The sequence below is a fragment of the Astatotilapia calliptera genome, chromosome 2 (genome assembly GCF_900246225.1).
Source record: "Astatotilapia calliptera chromosome 2, fAstCal1.2, whole genome shotgun sequence".
Classification (NCBI taxonomy): Eukaryota; Metazoa; Chordata; class Actinopteri; order Cichliformes; family Cichlidae; genus Astatotilapia; species Astatotilapia calliptera.
Window position 1 is genome coordinate 25218388 of NC_039303.1, and position 19391 is coordinate 25237778.

The 19391-nt window shown below is 42.2% G+C and overlaps 1 protein-coding gene across 4 annotated transcripts in view; it reads left to right on the plus strand.

Annotated features, from left to right (window-relative positions):
* The first annotated feature begins 999 nt into the window (after positions 1 to 999).
* The window catches only part of pdlim7 (PDZ and LIM domain 7), a 32166-nt gene continuing 13774 nt past the window's right edge, over positions 1000 to 19391 (plus strand). Inside the window, exons 1-5 of one of the 4 annotated variants that reach the window (XM_026189988.1) lie at positions 1002 to 1257; positions 3429 to 3527; positions 11629 to 11780; positions 15433 to 15460; positions 16255 to 16451. In XM_026189988.1, coding sequence (XP_026045773.1) covers positions 1228 to 1257; positions 3429 to 3527; positions 11629 to 11780; positions 15433 to 15460; positions 16255 to 16451 — 506 coding nt within the window. In that variant the 5' untranslated portion in view covers positions 1002 to 1227. Of the gene's footprint in view, positions 1258 to 2554; positions 2694 to 2714; positions 2792 to 3428; positions 3528 to 11628; positions 11781 to 15432; positions 15461 to 16254; positions 16452 to 19391 lie in introns of those variants that run through there. The other 3 variants (XM_026189998.1, XM_026190004.1, XM_026190014.1) reach the window with 3 other exon arrangements.

Sequence of the window (19391 nt, forward strand, 5' to 3'; positions counted from 1 at the left end):
CAAAAGAATCCTTTTTTAACACCTGTTTTTGTTTGCGAACAGAAAGAATTACGGTTTTTTTTTGTTGTTGTTGTTTTTCTTAACTGTTACGTTAAGCAAAAGAAAACAACTCCATTTGCAGGTGCTGATAGCGCCAAGGGCACGAAACAGCATACCCATTGTAGTGGAAGTTCCGTTAGGTTTCACAGCGAGCGATGTGTATGATCGTTTTGTGACTTCCTCCCCTTTCTTTGGAATGTACAAAGGTACAAAAGAGCGAGAGCTCCACTTCTGTTCCAGGGACTGCGATTGATGACATGCGCATGATAATAAAGAGTGTTGATTGCAGCTGACCGTATCTGCGCACTTTCTTAACTTTTTTTGTTTTGTTTTGTTTTTTGGTGAGACGTTTATCCACTTATCCGTTTTCCTACCAAGGAGCTTCCCTCAAAAATGTTTCACAAAAGCATTTTCAAAGAAAATATAAACCAGAATCAGAATACTTTATTAATCCCGAAGGAAATTAGGGAAATTATAAAGCCAAACATAGTAGCACTTGCAGTAGAAGCAAATACTGCTTCTTCTTCTTTCTTTTTTTAAAAACTAACTTCACTTTTCTTTTTTATTTTACAGACTCTTGCGCTATTTCATAGTATAAGGCTCTTACCATGCAGGCACCAGTGAAACTTTCATTTTAACTGTGTTGTTTATTGTAGACGTATATATCTGTTTCTCTCTCCATCTAGGATAAGTCATGTCAAATTAAGTTACCTATTACTATTAAATAATAATGGCTTAGCTATAGCTAAGCCATTATTATTTACTGTACTTACTATAGTAAGTACAGTAAACAGCGTGTGTAAAAAGTTATTCTTCAGGGGCGGTGTCCTGGATTAGTTCATGTTTATCCCTGAGGCATAGTCTTATTTATTTATTTATTTATGTTCCTTTAGTTAAAACCGACGGAGTGATTGAGAAAAGCTGTTTCAGGGCGGCTATGATGAATGGCTTTAGTAGTAGCAGCTGATGAGTGCAACTCGGCCTCTGAGTGAAATGAAGCCTCCGCCCATGTGACTTCTGACGTCTCAGCAGAGTCCTGCTAAAAAGAATTTGAGGGAATGAGTTTGCTGCTCACCAGGGGGATCCACGGCGGCTTCCTGACGTTTGCTTCAAGGAAGTCTGAAAAGTTGCCTGCTTGCCAACCCACTTATCAAATTTTTTAATTATTTTTAATCCGGTACACTCGTGATGTCCGGCGAGCACAGAGAGACACAAGAGGTAAGCTAATGCATCTTTGTGTGTTTGTGTAACTTCTTCAAACCAGCTTTTTCCCCACAGAGGAGGTTTGTATGGGTTAAGCTGGTGCTCCAAACTGTGCAGGCTCATGCTTCTGGCCATCTTCCCCGAGCCCCTGCTGCTCTGTAGCTGTGCTAACTACTTTGTCAGAGCCGAGAGTTTTGTCCGGTTTTCGTGTCCCGTGTTGTCGCGAGTGGAAACCTGGCTGTCTGCGGCGGTGTTAACCGGGATACAGCGTTCACAGCGTGGCCTTTAATTACCGCTGGGAAATTAGTGTGCTAGACGCATTGAAGAAACCCGTGTACGCTCGTAATTGCGTAGCGTGTTAACCAAAAATTCCCTGTATTTGAGCTCTCATTAAGAGCAACACGAGTTCCTATAGAACTAATGCAGCAGCTGCAATAATATAGAAGATTATAAATAGCAACACCATAAGCATGGGGATGAGTGCCACACATTTATTGGCTTAAAACTGATGCTTTTATTTTCTTGCCTATCATACAGGGTGGTGTTTAATTAAGTAGAGTGCAGTCACATTAATGCTGTAACTTCCTCCGCTTTAATACAGTCTGAGTAATCAGCTTTCAGTGTGGTGTTTGTCACCAGTGAAATCTAGCCTCCATTACCTGCTGCTCATGCTGCAGGTCTTTCTCTGTCGCCTTATGCTCCTCTGTATCATAGTTCATTTCCCTGGCTCTGAGAAAAACTAATTTAAGCTTTGCCAATAAAGAGTCAGGTTTGTACAGATCTAGAGGCTGCATTGACAGTGAATGAATGCGAATGCAAGTCTTTTTTTATTTTAAGGATTTCCATTAACTTTAGCAGATTTGCAGGTTTTCTTAGTGGGATTATTTGGGGTGCTAGGCTGGATTAAAGGCTAGATTTTCCTTATCTGTGAGCACACCACTGTCTCACCAGCCTTTACAGTGTGTGTGAGCGGCTCTGTTGCTTTAAGAGCTTGATGTTAAAGTATAATTGCTGAGGGTTTTTTTTTTTTCTTGCTTGTACTATGTTTCATGCCCTACAGAAAGAATGTAGAGGGTTGTGTGCTTTGCTTCATTTGTGGCCGTCTGCCGTTTCCCAAGTGCAATGAACTTAGAGGAGGAGAAAAAAAAATCTCCTGGCCCGTGCCAGAATCCATGGGTCGTTGACGTTACCTCTCTCCATCCTCCTCTGCCCCCCTCCTCCTCCTCCTTCTCTCCCTGTGACTCATGTGGGTGTTGGGCTGAAATAGTTTGGTGTAGTTTTACATTCCTTATATAGCCTCTGAGGAGTGAGGAGAGGCTACGGCTTGCCTGTGTCACAGTCAGGATCGAGGGGGTAGGGTTTGCCAACAGAGAGGGAATCTGCTTGCTCCAGCTTACTGACTCTTTAGCTTTCTCCCAGGTTTGGGCTACCAGCTGACCTTTGAGGACAAGGTAGGTGGCATAGCTGTGTGTCACGGAGACCTGTGACACCTGGTAGGTTTGCGGAAGAGGAGGAGGAGCAGGGCTAGAGTAGCCGTGTGAGCACAGAGGTCAGTGGTCAAACCCTAACTCTGTGTAAGCCACTAACAGAGGGCTGCATCTCATGTTGCCCTTTGGTTCTTAAAACTACCTAGTTATTTAGTGCCTTGCCGCAGACTGGCAGTAATTAATTGCGGTGAAGCCACGATACCTGTTACCTGGCTGAATACAGCAAGTGGCACATTATCCCCCCCGAAGGAGGAGTTGTTGCTGCTATTGTTGTGCAGTAGATCTTCTAAATGCTGCACATTGGTGCTGCAGTAGACTGAAATGAATTAAACTCTAACTTCACCTTAGAGTTTAGCTTTAGATTATGACACCAGGCTATTTGTGTGTTTTGAAATGTGTAAAAATGGCACGTCCAACTGGCACCGCTCCCTCTTTATTGCCTAATTTTGACGTGCCGTAACATGGTTATTCCTAAAACTAAGACGTGACATTATCTGCTGTAAAAGAAAACAACTTGAGTGTTATTTTCTGTATGCTGTGTGTATGTGTGCTCTTGTGGGCTGGTGGTGCTGAGAGCCAGCAGATAGACTGTTTCAGATAAAGCAAAATAATAAAGGACCTTGAGAACCTTTTCCGGGCTTTCTGGCTAATTAAGATGTTTCCTTTCCCCCTTTTTTTTTTTTTTTTTCTTTCCTCAAGGGTATGAATACGTACTCTGTAACCCTCAGCGGCTCGCCGCCTTGGGGCTTCAGGCTGCAGGGTGGCAAGGACTTCAACATGCCTCTCACCGTGTCAAGGGTAAGAAAGTGCGCATGGAATCAGCTTTTGTACTTTTTTTGCATCTGTGCAGAGCAGCAGTTGAGGTGTTTGCACTCTCCTCGGAGATTTCCTCTAAGCTTCTATGAAAGCCTCGGCCTGTTAACAAGAGTCTGTTGGTTTTAAGTACCAGCTTGGCCACCTCAGTCATCAGGGCTTACCCTGCCTCAGCATATGCATGTGTCACATCACTTTTTTTCTTTTTCTTTTTATTAGGCACGGATAGTAAAGGGTTTTGTCTACAGAAGCATTTCCATACTATTCAAATGTTTTTATGGCTCATTTTGGTAACCCTTCCCGATCTGTTCTAACATGCAGTTTCTTTGCATGACACTCCTGCTGTGTGCTTTGTACTCTGTGTGTTCGCTGCCCTCCTCCTTCCCTGGACAAATTTTCAGATACTCTTTTATAAACTTCTGTTGCTATTGACGAAAGCGGCGACCACTTTCCAGCCCATATAAGTGCAGAGCTGCTTTGCCTGACAAACATACAGACTCGCACTTGCAGCTACGCACACAGACGCCTGCACATTGCACACACATAAAATCATTCCAGCTTTCCTGCCAGCTATTGCTCACACAGATCTAGTTTTCTACTATGCGCTCGCTGGTTTTATTGCATTATTGCACTGCTATCCAAATAAACCGGGTGATCTGTAAGTGTCAGTCTGACTTAACAGGTATTAATTCTGTAGTTATGTTCAATATTTGCAGTTTATTATTTCAGAGATGATTAGGAGTTAATAGGTTTGGACCCTGGTGTAATTATTGAATTGAGCTTTCTTTGTCTTTGTAGGTGCAAAAAAAGAAAAAAAAGATTGCATACTTAAAACAGACAAATGCAGGTTCCCATGAACTGCAGGGTATTGTGAGTAGCATCACACTGAGGTGCATGTAGAGCTCATCTAATCCTGTGGCGAAGGCAAACGTTATCGCCAACCCTGTCAGTACTTGTCTTGTATTTGCTCTACTTACTGCCAGGCATTTCAGTCAGAAACACAATGTTCCCCTTGGATTTATGACAAGAAGCATTTTACTTGTACCCATAAAAGACCGAACAGATGTAGAAACCTCTTTTGACGTACGGCCACAAACAAACTGAGACATAGCTGTTAACTTGGAGGAATTTCAGTCCAGGCAGACGGGGCGTACTGCAGGGTGAATATCAATGTGTGAGTCAGTAGATCTAGACGGCTATCAAACGAGTTCTCATCTAAATGTGTTGACTGATTACTGAAGTGGCGCAAGAGCCCAGTTTGTCTGCATTCCAGGTACATATCACACGCTGGTGATTTTTCCCTACTACAAAAACTTGTGTGATATTTTATAGTTTATGATTTATAGTATAGCAATATCCTTCCCTCAGGTTGGTCTAAGCTAATCGCTCCTAGCCGAGGAACAAAAACCCCTTAGTATCTCTAAGCTTGGAGCTGTAACGACTGGTCAGCGGCCAATATCTCTGTTTGCTCCAGCACTGGGCCTCGGGGTTCACAAGTTATAAAGATGTGACAGATTTTCTCTCTCTTTTTTTTTTCTTTTTTCTTTCTTTTCACCTCTTGGGGACTGTTTGCTCTCATCGTGATTGTCATAAAAGTAGGGACAGCGAGTCCCACAGTCGCAGAGGTTGAAAACAGCCCAACAAGGGGCCGTAAACCCCAATGATCTACAGTATCCCTTAGTAACAGGAAGAGAAGTCAGACCTACACTTACTGGGTTCGCATTAGATGGATGTGGTGGGTGGTCTGTGTTTGCTGGCTTGTAGCTGATGAGTATGTGAACCCAGACGGACGGTTAAGTGATTACAAAATGAAGAGAGTGTAGATTGATGGAACAAAAGGCTCTTGGAGTCTCTGTGAGGTGATGAGATTGCAACTCCCGAAGGATCCATATGTCCAAGTGGTTTTTGTTTTGTTTTTTTGGTAAACACCAGATGACAGTTGCCATTGTTTGGGAGTGGATTTGTTGAAGCCGATGGTTATTTAGGCCACTCGAGCTTGATCGTGCTGTGGCAGATGGTGATATTGTTTCTTGTACTGCACGTGGATATTCCAATTATCGATTTGTAAAGTTGCGGCTTTGACTTGCTACCTCCCCGTGTTTGGCGCTCGGTTTTATTGGTTTCCATGCTAGACAAATATGGTTGTTTCCTTCCTCTGTCTGCAGGCGGGGAAGGCTATGCTTTCTCAGCATTCCAGGGATTTTTCTCATATCCACTCTGTTGCTGCCAACAGACAATCCCGTTGTCTCCTTTCTGTGTCTAATACGTCTTGCACACTCACTTTTCTCATTCACGTGGTGGACTCCTCCGGTCTCAAAGGGATACTTTCCCAGTGAGATCAGAGGAATGATGGCCATTACTTTTAAGTCACAGTGAAGGGAAAAGGAAGAATAACTTTTTCACCTTGGATTAATAGGTACACATTGATTTAATCCTGAAAGAAATATGTGCAGGGCTTTTATTTTGCTCAATCAATGTTCAGCTCTTGGGACACAGCTGATTTTCTTCTAGCTGTTCTAATTTTCTTCCTCGTGGTAATAGATGCTTAAGCATTTCTAGCTAGTAAAATCATTAGTTCGCGTGACTCTTCACCATACCGCTAAAGAATTATCTATAAAGCATGTCATTATAAGCCATAAAACCTGACAAGATTATGCTAGTCGCAGCCATGCCCAGTGGACTTTGCTTCGCCCTCTCAACAACTAGGATCTGAGTGGTGCTTGGCTTTGGTTTCTTTTTTGGTTCAGACCTGAGCGTTACTTGAGTTTAAGTGGGTTTTAAAGGGACAGCTATTTCTTATTTCATATCCATTAACTTAAAGGACTTACAAGAGACGGCTGAAGCACCAGAGGCTCAGAGACCTCCACCTTTACTCCCAAGTATGAGTCAAACTCTAGAAAGACAGAGTCCTGAATTTTCCATAAATCTGTTTGATGGTTCCTTTTATTACATCCTTCCTGCCTTGTAGTGTGTTCATTTTTTAATACTTTACAGCTCTAGACTGTAATGAAGAATTTCCAGTATAAATATGTAGTCTCTCCCCGTGACAACATCAGAATTATTTTCTCAGACGTACTAAAGTTTCCTAAGAATTCCCCTAAAGCTGCAGAGGATGTTGGTATTTAAGGAAACGCTTGTCTATGATGAAAAATGCCAAACTTCACTTACTAGCATAATGTAATTCTTTAACCATGGTGGTATTGTGCAAAATTCTGTTTGCTTTTTGAATGTAAGACTGTGATGACCTTGAAGTAGGCCGTCTTCTTGACTCAACTTGTATCTCGCTCCGCATATTGACGCCAGTATCCTGTTTCAACAGGAAAGGCATGAAATATAGGAAGCAAGATGTTGTGGTAATGCAGTTTTGTCACTTTCCATGTCGACTGCAACGCGCTCTGGTGCAGCCCCGCAACTCTTCCGAGGAGTTTGTCCATATATCTGACCCAGATCTCGTGCCAGTGTGATTCCAGAAACATTATGATAGCATAACCGAGGCTTCTGAGTGCCATCTGGTTTCTTTTGACAAACACATGCCATACCACTGAAATCAGATGTTCATAGGAAATTACTAATGATGTCATGTCAATAAGCAAGTAGAGAGATTTGTAACCGTCTCTCCACCACCAACACCCATCCACCACCACAGCTGGATGAGTCATCGGCTCTTATATTCCGGTTTCTGGGTCCCAGTCTGACTAGTAGGCCATCTGTTGCTTTATCTCTTGTATCTTCTTAAACACTCTTTCTTTCTCACTCTCACACAAACTCCGGGAAGAGAGGCCTTGTTAGAGGGGTGATTTAATAATTCAGAACTTGCTGATACATCGGCTGCAGGGGGCATTTCTCCTAGTTGGATAAATAAATGTCTTATGATGCAGTGTTTTTAAGGTGAGTTGGTACTAGGTGTTCAGTTGCAGTCATGTTGGGGGGGTGACCACATACTTACAGGTTTGAGTTTCCATTTCTCAGAGTAATATTTATGGCTTGGCATCAGCTGTGCTCTGTGTGTGTGTGTGTGTGTGTGTGTGTGTGTGTTTTTTTGAGTGAGTGATGTAAGGACAGACTGTCTCTTGGCCTCCAAATAGCCCTGGAAAGAATAAAAGTGAGCTGGTGCAGAGTTACACAGTCAGTATATCAGAAGTTGCAGATAAACTTGAGGGCATTATTAGTTTAACCAAAAAAAGAAAGGCTGAGAGCAAGTGTGGGGGGGCCCTGGATCACCTGTGAGGTTACCCAAGGAAAGAACTTCAAAGTTGAATTCAAAAAGCTGCATTTTGAGAGGCTGGCGAATGCTTTGAAATTCAATAGCATTCCAAAACAGCTTTGCTGCTCTGCCAAAAAGCCTTGAAACTGGCTACAAACTCTTCGGCTAGCCTCGCAGTTGCAAATACTTGAAGCTGGAGAAACGTCGTGTCATTGGCATGATCGCATTTGCACAAAATCATGTGTAACACGTAGAGCGTAAATAAACGTATATGATAAGAGCTGGCCTTGTCCCGCAGCCGTCTTTGTGCCGCGCCCGGGCTGTTGTGGGGAACAGTGGAGTGCGTTTCAAGAACATGTTTTCTACTGACGTTAACTGTATTGACAAACTGCTGCAAAGTGAACGAGGTGGGTGTAGGGTTTCTGTCTGCCCCCCACCAACCGAAGGTCTGAGCACAGCAACTTTAACTGCTGTCCTCTCAAGTAAGGGAGCAGCTGCACTCTGAACCTGAGCCAGAAGCACAGGTGTCCGTGTCCATCAATAACCAACTCTCTCTCACACACACACATTCGCCTAATGCAGTCCACAGCGTTAGAACTTTATCTACATCATCTTTTTAAAAGCAAAACCAGTTCAGGAGGAGCACCATGACCATCCCAAACAATGTCATTGGTTCTTTTTATTCCTCCTAGAACAGCGGTCCCCAACCTTTTTTGCGCCACGGACCGGTTTATGTCTGACCATATTTTCACAGACCGGCCTTTAAGGTGTCGTGGATAAATACAACAAAATAAAACCAGTATAGGTACCAAAAAAGGGAAGATTTATTCATAACACATGGGAAAAGACCCAGGGAAACAGAGTTAACGATAAAAACATTAAAAAAAAATAACGATTAAAAACCCTGAAAACCATAAAGCCACAACTCTTGCGGCCCAGTACCAAACGACTCCGGTCCGTGGCCCAGGGGTTGGGGACCGCTGTCCTAGAACACCTGCAGGCAGTTTTGTAACACTATCACTAAAGTCAGTAATATATTTTACCCGATAAAACATTTTTCACATCACATCCTATAAAATGGAAAAAATGTATTATGTGGCGACACTATAAAAAGGCTCTAATTAGAGACAAATTATGGACTTAATGGAAGTCGGTCCACCCATTCCTGGGATACGCGAGCCTCGTCTAGTCAAGGCGCAGTTGTCCTGCATCGCTGACAGTTGTCGGAGATGGATTCATTTTTGTTTTTATTTGAGAGGGGAAATGGCCAAATGACCCTAAACTCTGACCATCATATGAATTCTCTTGGAAATTACCACTAAGTGAGCTTCATGATAATCACATGACTGTAATCACGTGGGTAAAAATCCCCAACCTTAGAGTTCTAGGGTTAAAGAAGATGGCCATTTATTGCTTTGTAGTTGTTGGTTGGGGAAAGCTGCTGGCTTTTCCGTTGTATGGGCTTCCTTAATTTCTTAATATACCCCTTGTTAGGAGCTTCGTTGTTAAAAGCTTCCAAAATTCCTGGGGTTTTCTGTCCATATTCTATGGTTCGTGGGTATTTACTGTGTTGGTTAACATTTTAAAACCCCTTTTGATTTAAGGGAGATTAAAGATACAGCTCCCAAGTGACTTTGCCAGCTTTTCTGTGGCCAAAAACTAAAAGGACATGCTGTTTAACAGTAATCAAATAATTGTTTTGCTCTGGCACAGCGACGAGATGCTGGAGTTTTACTACGCAGTGTAGCAGGGAAGCAGGACTGCAGCTCTCTGTAGTGAACCTCCATGGCATTATGCCAGGATGTGGCCCTTTTTTCCGAACACGTCACATGTCACAGTTGTTTTTCCCTAATGTAAGCTGTTAAAGGCCTTTTTTGAAGTTCTTTCTAAACTAAGAAAAATCTTTCTTAACCCCTCTAATTGCTTCCAGTGAGTGAAAATCAAAGGCAATTAAAGTGATGCTTGAACTTGGCTGTAAAATAAGTGTAACTCGGATTGCCCCTTAGGAATGCATGTCTTCCTATTTTTAGCTTTGCCGTGTTTTGATGCCAGACTGGCTTTAACTTGCGTTGTCTTTGTGGGGCGCAGTCATTTTTCAGCCTTAACCGTCATCTGTTTATATTGCATATTTACACCCCACCCCCACCGACATCGCTGTTTATGTTTAAAGCGTGCAATCAAAGCGGCGAGTGCGACAGCTTAGCCGAACATGCCAGAAAGCTATTGATTGCACCACTCCTCTGAGCTTTTGATGAGCTAACATTTACAGGGATCCATGACATCAGAGAGTAACCCTTGTGGGGCCTTTTTAAAAAAAAAAAAAAAAAATTTTTATTCTTTGTTACAAATCTTGGCACTCCCTCACTTATCTAATGCTAAACACTTGGTTCTTCATTTATTTAGAATATGACACGTCTTTCCATTGGAAAAGCTGACTAAGCCTTTACTGAACACGGCGGGTCATCTCTCTTCTGTAGAGGTGTTGCCAGACGCGCCGTGCACATGTAGAATACCATTACTGCCTCTCTAAACTCTGTCAAGTTTTTCCTGTTGTAACAGGACCATATCCTTGACTCAAGCTCTGACTCAATAAGCCCGCGTTCTGTGTGACAGCCCGAGAGGATGATGTCATACTCCTGTCAGTAAGTGATTTACCTGCCTGCGTGGGAAAAGGTAGATGGTTCTTTCCAGTAAATGATGTGACTATTGGTAACACACGGTCCTTGTCTGCAGCTATCAAGTATGTCTCTGGCAGTCTGCGGTAAATCATAAGCTGCTGACTGATAACGTCATGATGACCCATAATGCCTGTCTCTGCTGGTAAAATGGACCCAGAAGCGCAGACTCTGTGAGCGGATCATCGAGTTTTAATGATCAACACAGCAAAATCAGTTTTGGCTCAGGAGGTGTAGGGGGTTGTCACTAATCACGAAGTTGAAGGTTGGATTCCTGGGTTTTTCTGAGCTGCTTGTTGAGATGTCCTGGGGCAAGATACTGAACACCAAATTGCCCCCAATGCGTCAGCATGTGTGAGATGCATAAAGCGCTGTCTAAGTCTGTGTGTGTGTGTGTGTGTCTGAATGTGGCTCACGACGTAAAGCGTTCAGAGTTAAGTCTAGAAAGTGGCATACTAAAGCAGCCTGTTAATGACTTTTTATGTTTAGGTTGTTGTTTTTATTTGACATGCGTGAAGGGGGGCTGAGCTGAACATGGAAGTCACACAGCTCGATCTTTAAAGGGGGATTTATTAAGCTTTCTTTGACGTTATCTCTAAAAGCAAACTTAAAATGCTCTCTAAAGCAGGGGTGTCAAACATAAGGCATAGGGGCCAGAATAGGCCTAGCAAAGACTTCAATGTGGCCCACTAGATGGTCCCTGTAAAATCTGAAGGAGGGCTTTTCCTACTGAGAAAAAGCTCCCCTGTTTTAAATGAAAGGTTTTTTCCTTCTTCAGTAATTTTACACATTTATTTGTTACAGTTTAACCCCAGAGAGTCATGCTGATAGATTTCTGTCATTTATTACAGCAGTGTTTCTTTGTTATGTAGAAAAACTGAGACACACTGTTTTAAACGGCTCTTCTGTTTCTCACATTAACCCTTTGTTTACCACGGGCCCACTTGCGGTCCCATTTTACAAGCACCTTTAAATGATTGTAACTCCATTAACGTTTGTGCTAGATGGGAAACTCAAATGGTTTCAGAAGAAGGAGAAGGTGATCTTTACAGGGATATTTGGTGTGTCATGGTAGCGCAAGGCATTCACAAGGTACTGCTGTCTGAACACGGACAGAAACCGTCCTCTCTGCCTTGATGTTACCATGTACGCTTCACATTACCATAGCTGTCTAACCTCCTGTCTGAATTTGTTTCTTATCCTCCAGCTGACGCCGGGCGGAAAGGCAGCTCAGGCTGCCATCGATGTTGGAGACTGGGTGGTGGCGATCGGTGACGCCAACGCAGAGGAGATGACCCATGTGGAGGCACAAAACAAGATCAGAGAAGCGTCAGGCTCCCTCACCCTCACCCTCAGCAGGTTAGCCGTCCGACATCGCGCGATGTAACGAAATGATACGCTTATCTCATTCAAACAGAAGCACAAATCCCCACAAAACAAATGCCCGATTTCATCCTTACTTTGACAAAATAGGACGACATACTTTGAGTGAAACTTGATCCAACGTGACGGATTTTAAATTGGTTTTTAGATTCGGGCACGGCTCAAATAAAGCAAAGTAAATATTTATTGGCAGAAAGGTGTTATTAATGAGGAGTTAACAGGATATCTGGAGAATAATTCAGAAGATTTCATTAGCATCGAACAAAAAAAACCTTCAGGCACATTTATAAAGGATTTGATCCTTTTTTTTTTTTTTTTTTTTTCACTTCACCCTATTAAAATATGATGGCCTTTTTGCTTGCAGGCAGTTTAAAAGACTAACTTTGTGCCTGTCGGTCTGAAATTAAACTTGATACAAATGAATTATTCACTGCATGTATTTTAATAGTAATGCTAGGTGCGCCATTCTCACTTATTAAAGCAGGGGAATGTCGTGGATTTGGCAGAGGTACAGCCTGTCTGAATCCGTCCTGGCTTACTTCTAACAGTAATATTCTGTCCTTCACATCATGAAGAAGGAAACGCAGCGATGAGTGCCGTCGGGTGGATGTACCGGCCTTTGTTCTGTTCAAATACACCATCTTCAGAGGAACCTTGGGCACCATACTTGCCTCAGTTCCATAATGAAATTAGAGAAACTTTTATTTTTTTCAGATGCAACACTTTGTTGTTAAATGTGCGGCAAGAAAATCTTTTTATTTTGCTTCAGTAATTTTTAATTAGCACTGCGTAACCTTCTATAGGCAGCACTTATACCTGCTCACATACTTCCTGCCAGAAATACTTGACAAAGTCTCTCAGTAGAGTCGAAGCCAGAATGTTTCATCAAGAGCTTAATTATAAGACAGCGAGGGGAAGGTGGGGGGGAAAAAATCCCTCCCAATGAAGGATCAAACGTAATCATTCAAGGACCTAAAACCTTCAGAAAATGAGAAGTATTGACTTGTTAAGTAACAACGATGGGCCGGCTGCTGTCATGGGACTCATTTTGATTTTGTGATCCTCATAAGTAAGATGAAAATGGCTGTGTTAACGTCTTCGCTTTATTGTTCCTACCAAGAGACTCGACTCTTTAATTCTTACAAATCTTCTTTGTGCGTTTAGTTGAATCCGAGCAGCCACAGGTCATTTATCAGGCTGCTCAGAAGGCAGAGCCATTACGTGAATGAATAGAAGGGAGATTTGGAGATATGTTTACGGCATTTTTTTTTTTTTTCTTTCAAATATTCCAGGTTTTCTTGCATTCGTACAACATAATAGATTTGGGCACTTGGCTTTCCCGCTCTTGTTTCCCTTTTTATAATGTTGATCAGCGTGTTGCTGGACATTAACCTGTATTTCTAAGCATTTTAAGCTCTCTTTCCTTAATTGGACAACCACTTAAAACAGGGTATAATGTCCAGGAATAAAAAGACTTGCTACATCCTGTTGATGTGTTATCAGATCAGTCTTATCATTCATTAAATTATAGTGTACATTACATTCTCCTGGCACTTTATTTGGTATACTTTGGTCGTACTGGGTTGGGCCAGATATGCCTTGAACAATAGTTCATGGTTCAACAAGGTGCTGGACACATTCCTCAGATTTTGCTCCATATTGACATGATGCCATCACACAGTTTCTGGAATACTTTTTTTTTTTTTTTTGGCTGCACATTCACGATGTCTACACTGCTGCTCAGTGGATATTTTCTCTTTCTGCTTTCAAAGTCACTTAAATCACCTTTCTCCTCCGTGTTGGTGCTCGGTTTTAACTCCAACAGGTCGTTTTGACCATGTCTACATGCCCAAATGTACCAAGTTGTCGCCGTCTGATTGGCTAATTAGATATTTGCATTATGGTGCGGTTGAACAGGTGTGCCTAATAAAGTGGCCGGTGAATGTAAGCGGTATTGCACTGTGGATATGGATGTCAAAATATAACGTTGCTTTGTATTTGAAAAATATCTGTTTAATTTAAATATGTGGCTTCACAGGAAATGGTGTAATATTTCGACAGAACAGTAACAGGTCAGCGTGTTTACTTTTCTTGCACTCTGTGGTTTTTCCTCCTCCATTTCTCGTCTCCTTGTGGAGTCCGGCTTTTGTAAACATTCTTCTTCCCATGACTCCCCAGTCTCCTCTCTTCATCTCACCCCGTCCGATTGTTATTATATTGTAAGACAAGCAAATATTGTTTTCCTGAAACTCTTTTCAGAGAGGAGCTATTGTCAGTCTTATTTATTCGTATCTTGGCTGCCATCCACGGTTTCTTTTTATGCCTAAAGAGGAGGACAGCTGCGCGATGATGAGATACGGTCTATTGTTTGGTTTGGCGTCTCATTTTGTTCGACACCAATGATCATCTTGTTTAATAGAAAAGGTTTTAGCTTTATCCTGAGCCTTTTTATGGGGACTGGAATCCTCCAAAAAATATGTCCAGTAGAGTTTCACCTTCACAGGAAAAACATCCCACAGCATCCACGGGGACACATTCGACTCATATTTTAGCCGGCCGCTGGACTGGAGGCTTGTGTTTGGAGAATGTTGGTGAAGTGTGCAAAGTTGATTACAGTATCATGGGAGGTTTTTGTTATTTCTAACTTTATCTAAGATCAGCTTGAAAGCTAAACGTGCATCAGCTAAGATAAGTGACCCATGAAATGAGGTGGGAAATGATCTCATACACCGTGCGTATTCGGTTTCAGCACAAGCAAACTGATTTCTTCCAAAAACACAGATGAAATCATCTTCATATTTGTTCATTTTAGTCCACCTTGCCAAATTAAACGCGGTAACAAAAGGGTCATGGCACGAATTCCCCATGTCCCAGATTTCAAATGTCTCATTAACTTGTCAGCCTAGCTAAGGTGAGCTCAAGCACTGTGTCACATCGATTTGTCTTCCAGAAATGTGACATGAGCAGACATGTCAGTATGCCTTCCCCTCGCTGCCCTGTCTATCTGCTCAGCCCTGTTGTCATTCTGTCTTAAACACTGCTCTATTAGCGGCTGAGCAGGCAACAGCATGAGCGGTTATTATTTTCTGTGTCACAGGAAGCGCGGCCCATTGTTTTTGTTGGTGATTATAGCCTCAAACAATGAGTAACTGCAGGGTGGATTCATTCTGGCTTAACCCTATTTGAGCTTTGTGCAGCGTGTAAGCGCTGGTCAAAGGGTGGCGGTGATTTATGTTCAATTATTTCAGGAGGAAACAGAAGTGTAAAGCCGGCCGCCTCCATGTTTAATGCGTAAAGATATATTCTAATAATCGTGTGCTCTGTCGGGGGCGGGGGACACCGCAGGGATGTTAATCCTGGGAGAAGCTTTAAGACCTGAACAGGACTGATTGACCCGCTGTATTCTCAGCTCTCTTAATAAGTTTATTAAAATGAAAATCCTTTTTTTTTTTTTTTTTCTTTGTGAACCTTAAAACAAAGTACAGCACACAAACTGTAAAAAATTAAACAAATTTTTCCAAGTTACCTCTTACGATAATGTGAAGTAAAACTAGTGGAAATATAATGAACAATAAGCACATTTTTTCTGACGTGTTGATTTTTTTTTTCCCCCCCTCTTTCTCTTTAGACCCTCCAAAGCGGGTGGAGACCAGAAGGTAAGCCTGCATTTATCTGACTCGCCGAGCTCACCTCAGCGTGGACACTCTGGATGGTTTGGCATGGTGTGCTGTGCTGTGACAGTTAAATTCAAACTTAATTGTTACTCACAGTTTTTCGTGTCACTTTGTGTTCTTCAATTTCATCTGAATCACCTGCCTTGTCAAGCTCTCACAGAGTCCATGCACTCTGCATTAGCCAAGCATCAGCAGGTTGCAAAATTAGCAGTTTGCTGGGCAGTTGTCGCTGATGCATTTGGAATTTCCCGCACAGTCCCTGATACCAGATAAATACTGACGCTTTAAGTCTGTGGAGTCACCCGGTCAGCTGATCAAACTGAACGGTTTTTAGAAAAGCAGCCGGCACATGACACAAACGCAGAGTCACTGTTCTATTTTAATAGTTTATTTTCTTGCTGCAGTCCATGCACAATACTCAAAGAGGAAATCTCATTAGTGAGACACGTCAGTTATAGACGACAATTTGAGCATTTTCATTTTAGCAGCAGTAGCAGATTACATTGGCCAGCAATTGGCCGACTGCCAACACAAATAAAATCTGTGTTCACACTTCTTAAGCATTTTTTTTCCATGTGTAGAGAAAAGCCCGGAGGCTTTTGACAGAGCCGCCGTCGCAGTACAGAGTAATCTTTTTGCTATAATGAAATATTGGGACTGTGCTGGAAAAGCTTGGGCTTGTGCGACGGCAGATGGAGTTCTCTGTGCGTGTCACAAACGTCTAACTGCATGTCGTGCACTGTGCTGCATTGTCTCCTTCTCCCACACCCTCACAGGACTCGCTTGCTACAGCTTCTGTTCCGCCAAAGTACTCCTTTGCCCCGAGCACGACCATTAACAAGATGGCGAGGCCATTTGCAGCAGGTGGTGCTAGTGCCAACTCAGGACCTGCTATTAAACCTGTGGCCTACTCTCCTAAACTCAACACCCCGTGCTCGCAGGGGCATGCCAGTACACCCCAGCCACAGAATGGGTAGGTGGATGAATAAACGCTATTACCATTGGAACCGCAACGTGACTAATGTGGTTTTAATGGCATTTTTCTGACGTCTCATTATTCTTGTTTTAAACTTAAAAAGAAAATAATGCCTTTAGGAATTTAAAGAATTTAGTCCAATCAGTGCTGCCGTGTGGTGCCAAAGTGAAGTCACAGATTTTTTACATTTTCTTTTAGGGCATGTTAGAGAAAAGAGAGGAGGGCAAATGCAAGCTGACTCACTGTGGAAATCCAATTATTAACTGTGCCAATAATTTGCCTAAACTTAGGCTAATGCTAAACACAGCAGTAGTAGTTGCTGTTGTAGATTGTGTCCTGATTAAGTCTGGTGGTGTTTGTATAGCAGGAAATGTTTAGCTGAAATATGCAGTTCCAGCTGTGGATGAAAGACAGCTGCAGTGAAATCTATCAAGATGACAGAGAAGTATTGGGATTGGTTATATGTGCCAACAATCAGTCACAGTTTTACAGCCATGTTAAACTCTGTGTTCTTTGGACACTGTAGATGCTGTCACGGGTTTTTTCTTTTTCTGCATTGTTTAATCTTTGTTCCCATCATCCTCATTTTGTGTGTTTAACTTAATCTGTTTACTCAGTCACTTTCCTTTTTACGTCTTCTCTAACCTTAGGACGGGGGGAAAAAAACGAACATCATGATTTAAATCTTTAAGATTTATACAAAGACTTTGTTTAAGGCTGGATTCGAGTATAGATTAGAATGAGTAAGCGACAGTGGAGGTGAGTCTTTAGAAAATGATTGCAAGTCGGTGTAATGTGTGGGAGAGAAAAGCATTGATGTTGTTTTTAATAGTGGGAACTGAAAAGAAGATGCGAAATATTTCTTGCTAAATCATTTCTTTCTTATAACAGATTTTCCATTTCAGCAGATGGGTTATTGATCGAGCGTGATTATTACTCGTCTCTTGCATCTACAGTTAGCAGAATGAAATATGTAATGTTTGACAGATGCAGTGTGGCGCTTGACATTATGATTCTGATGCACAAATCTCACACGCTAATGCTGATCGAGCTGTCACCGAGTCCTGGTCAAGGACACTTCGGTACGTGGAATAGCCGGGGAATGAACGCCGGCCTCTGCTTTTACGGGATAATCTGCTGTACCGCCTGAGACGCAGATTCCCAGAAACAATTTGATGTAGTTTGCTGTAAAAGTGAGCCTTTGACCTTGAAATGTTCATTGCTTTTTTTTCTTTCTTTAACCCGCTGAGTTTTTAATATTTTTTTCCAAGTATTCCTGCAAGAAATGTGTTTTAAATGATCTGGAAAGTAGAAGTTTGGCATGAAATGGTCTGTAAGGATAGGCCGGTCCAGTTCCTTTTAATTTGGGTCATGGCAGCGCTCCGTCTCCAGCCGCTGGTGAGATGTGGTCTGTTGCTGTATTTAGCCTCATACATTCTGTTGGTTTCCCAAGCTTTTCCTGCTCTGCTTTTCTTCTTCTTTGTAAAATCAACTTTTCTTGTTACTCTGCAACACTAATTCCTCTTGTCATGTTTGAAAAGAGTTGAGCGTAATCAAAACCACCAGGTTAATCTGGTGAGGACGTCATCTATTCTTTGATTCTCCACAGTTAATAGTTGGATCCAAAAAGCTGTCTAAGCCCGACGTGTTAGAACAGGTTTAGCATTGTGTTTGGACAGAGTTACCAGTAATACATCACTGCTGTAGCATTTATGATGAGCAGATCCCTCTTGTGCTCCTGTTGCCCGTGAATGAAGCCGAATGGCACAGAAATTAGGTTTAATTTTCCTTTCAAAAGGCTACAGCTGTGTACGTACCTCTGTGAGGCGTTTGTGTACGGGGATGAGAGGAGCAGGAAAGCAAATGTTTTGTGCCAGTCTGCTGAGTCCTTTTGGGTCAGGGTGACAATGGATGATTTGACAGTCAAACAATGCCGTCCTTCTTCCTCCTCTCACAGAGCCTGCTGACAATAGCAGCATATCTCTACACACCTCTCGCATGGTTTCTGCATTTTGCAATGTTTTTGATCGTCTGTTGTGTGAAACCTTTGTCGTGTATAGACGTGCTCAGTTTCTCCTCCCCCTGAAATCTTAACTCTAACCTTTTTCCCCACTCTTTTCTTCTTTTAACTCCACAGATGGAAGCTCATTACAAGTTAGTATGTTTCTTTTCTTGTTGGCATTCACACTTTGTCTCATGACAAAGCTGTGCACAGCCTGATAGTAGTTCGGTTGCATGTCTTTACTGGGTGTGACTTCACAAAACTATTGTATTAGAATAACTTAATTTAAAAGAAGAATGCGAGACGAATATTGTGCACATTTTTAATTAGCCTTAAAGTCAGAGACCCCAAAAAGGAGAATGAAGTTGCAGTTTATCTCCTACTTCACAGTTAAACTATTTATTAGATTGCAGTCTGTGCAAAATAAGAAATATTGTCAAATATCGCCTTCCATCTTCTCGTTCCTATGGTAACTTCACGAGCCTAGTGTTTACGTGCTCTTTGGTCTAATCCACAGGGGTGAAGCAACTTACTATGATGATATCTACCAACAGTCCAAGTAAGGGGCAGCTGCATGGTGGCTGTGCGGTCGGCTTTGTAGGCTAATCTGGCTGTTTATGTAAAAGCGAGAAAATGCTGATGCCCTTTTGTTAGACTGAGTGACTGTGTTTACAGAGCGAGGATGGCAGTTCATTAATGACTGTGTCTTTTGATATTTCTCTCGCTTGTTTACGAACGCATGCTGCAGTTGACCTACAGCTGTGCTTAAAATGAGCAGCTTAAAAAGCATTTCATTTGAGTGATTAAGTTGTTTATGAAAAATAAATGCCTCTCCTTTTAGCTTTTTTTCCTCTTCACATAAAGCCAGGTACTGAAGTGAAGTGGCTTTTCTTGCGCTGATTCTAATGACAGTTATGAGTATCTTCCGTTTATGA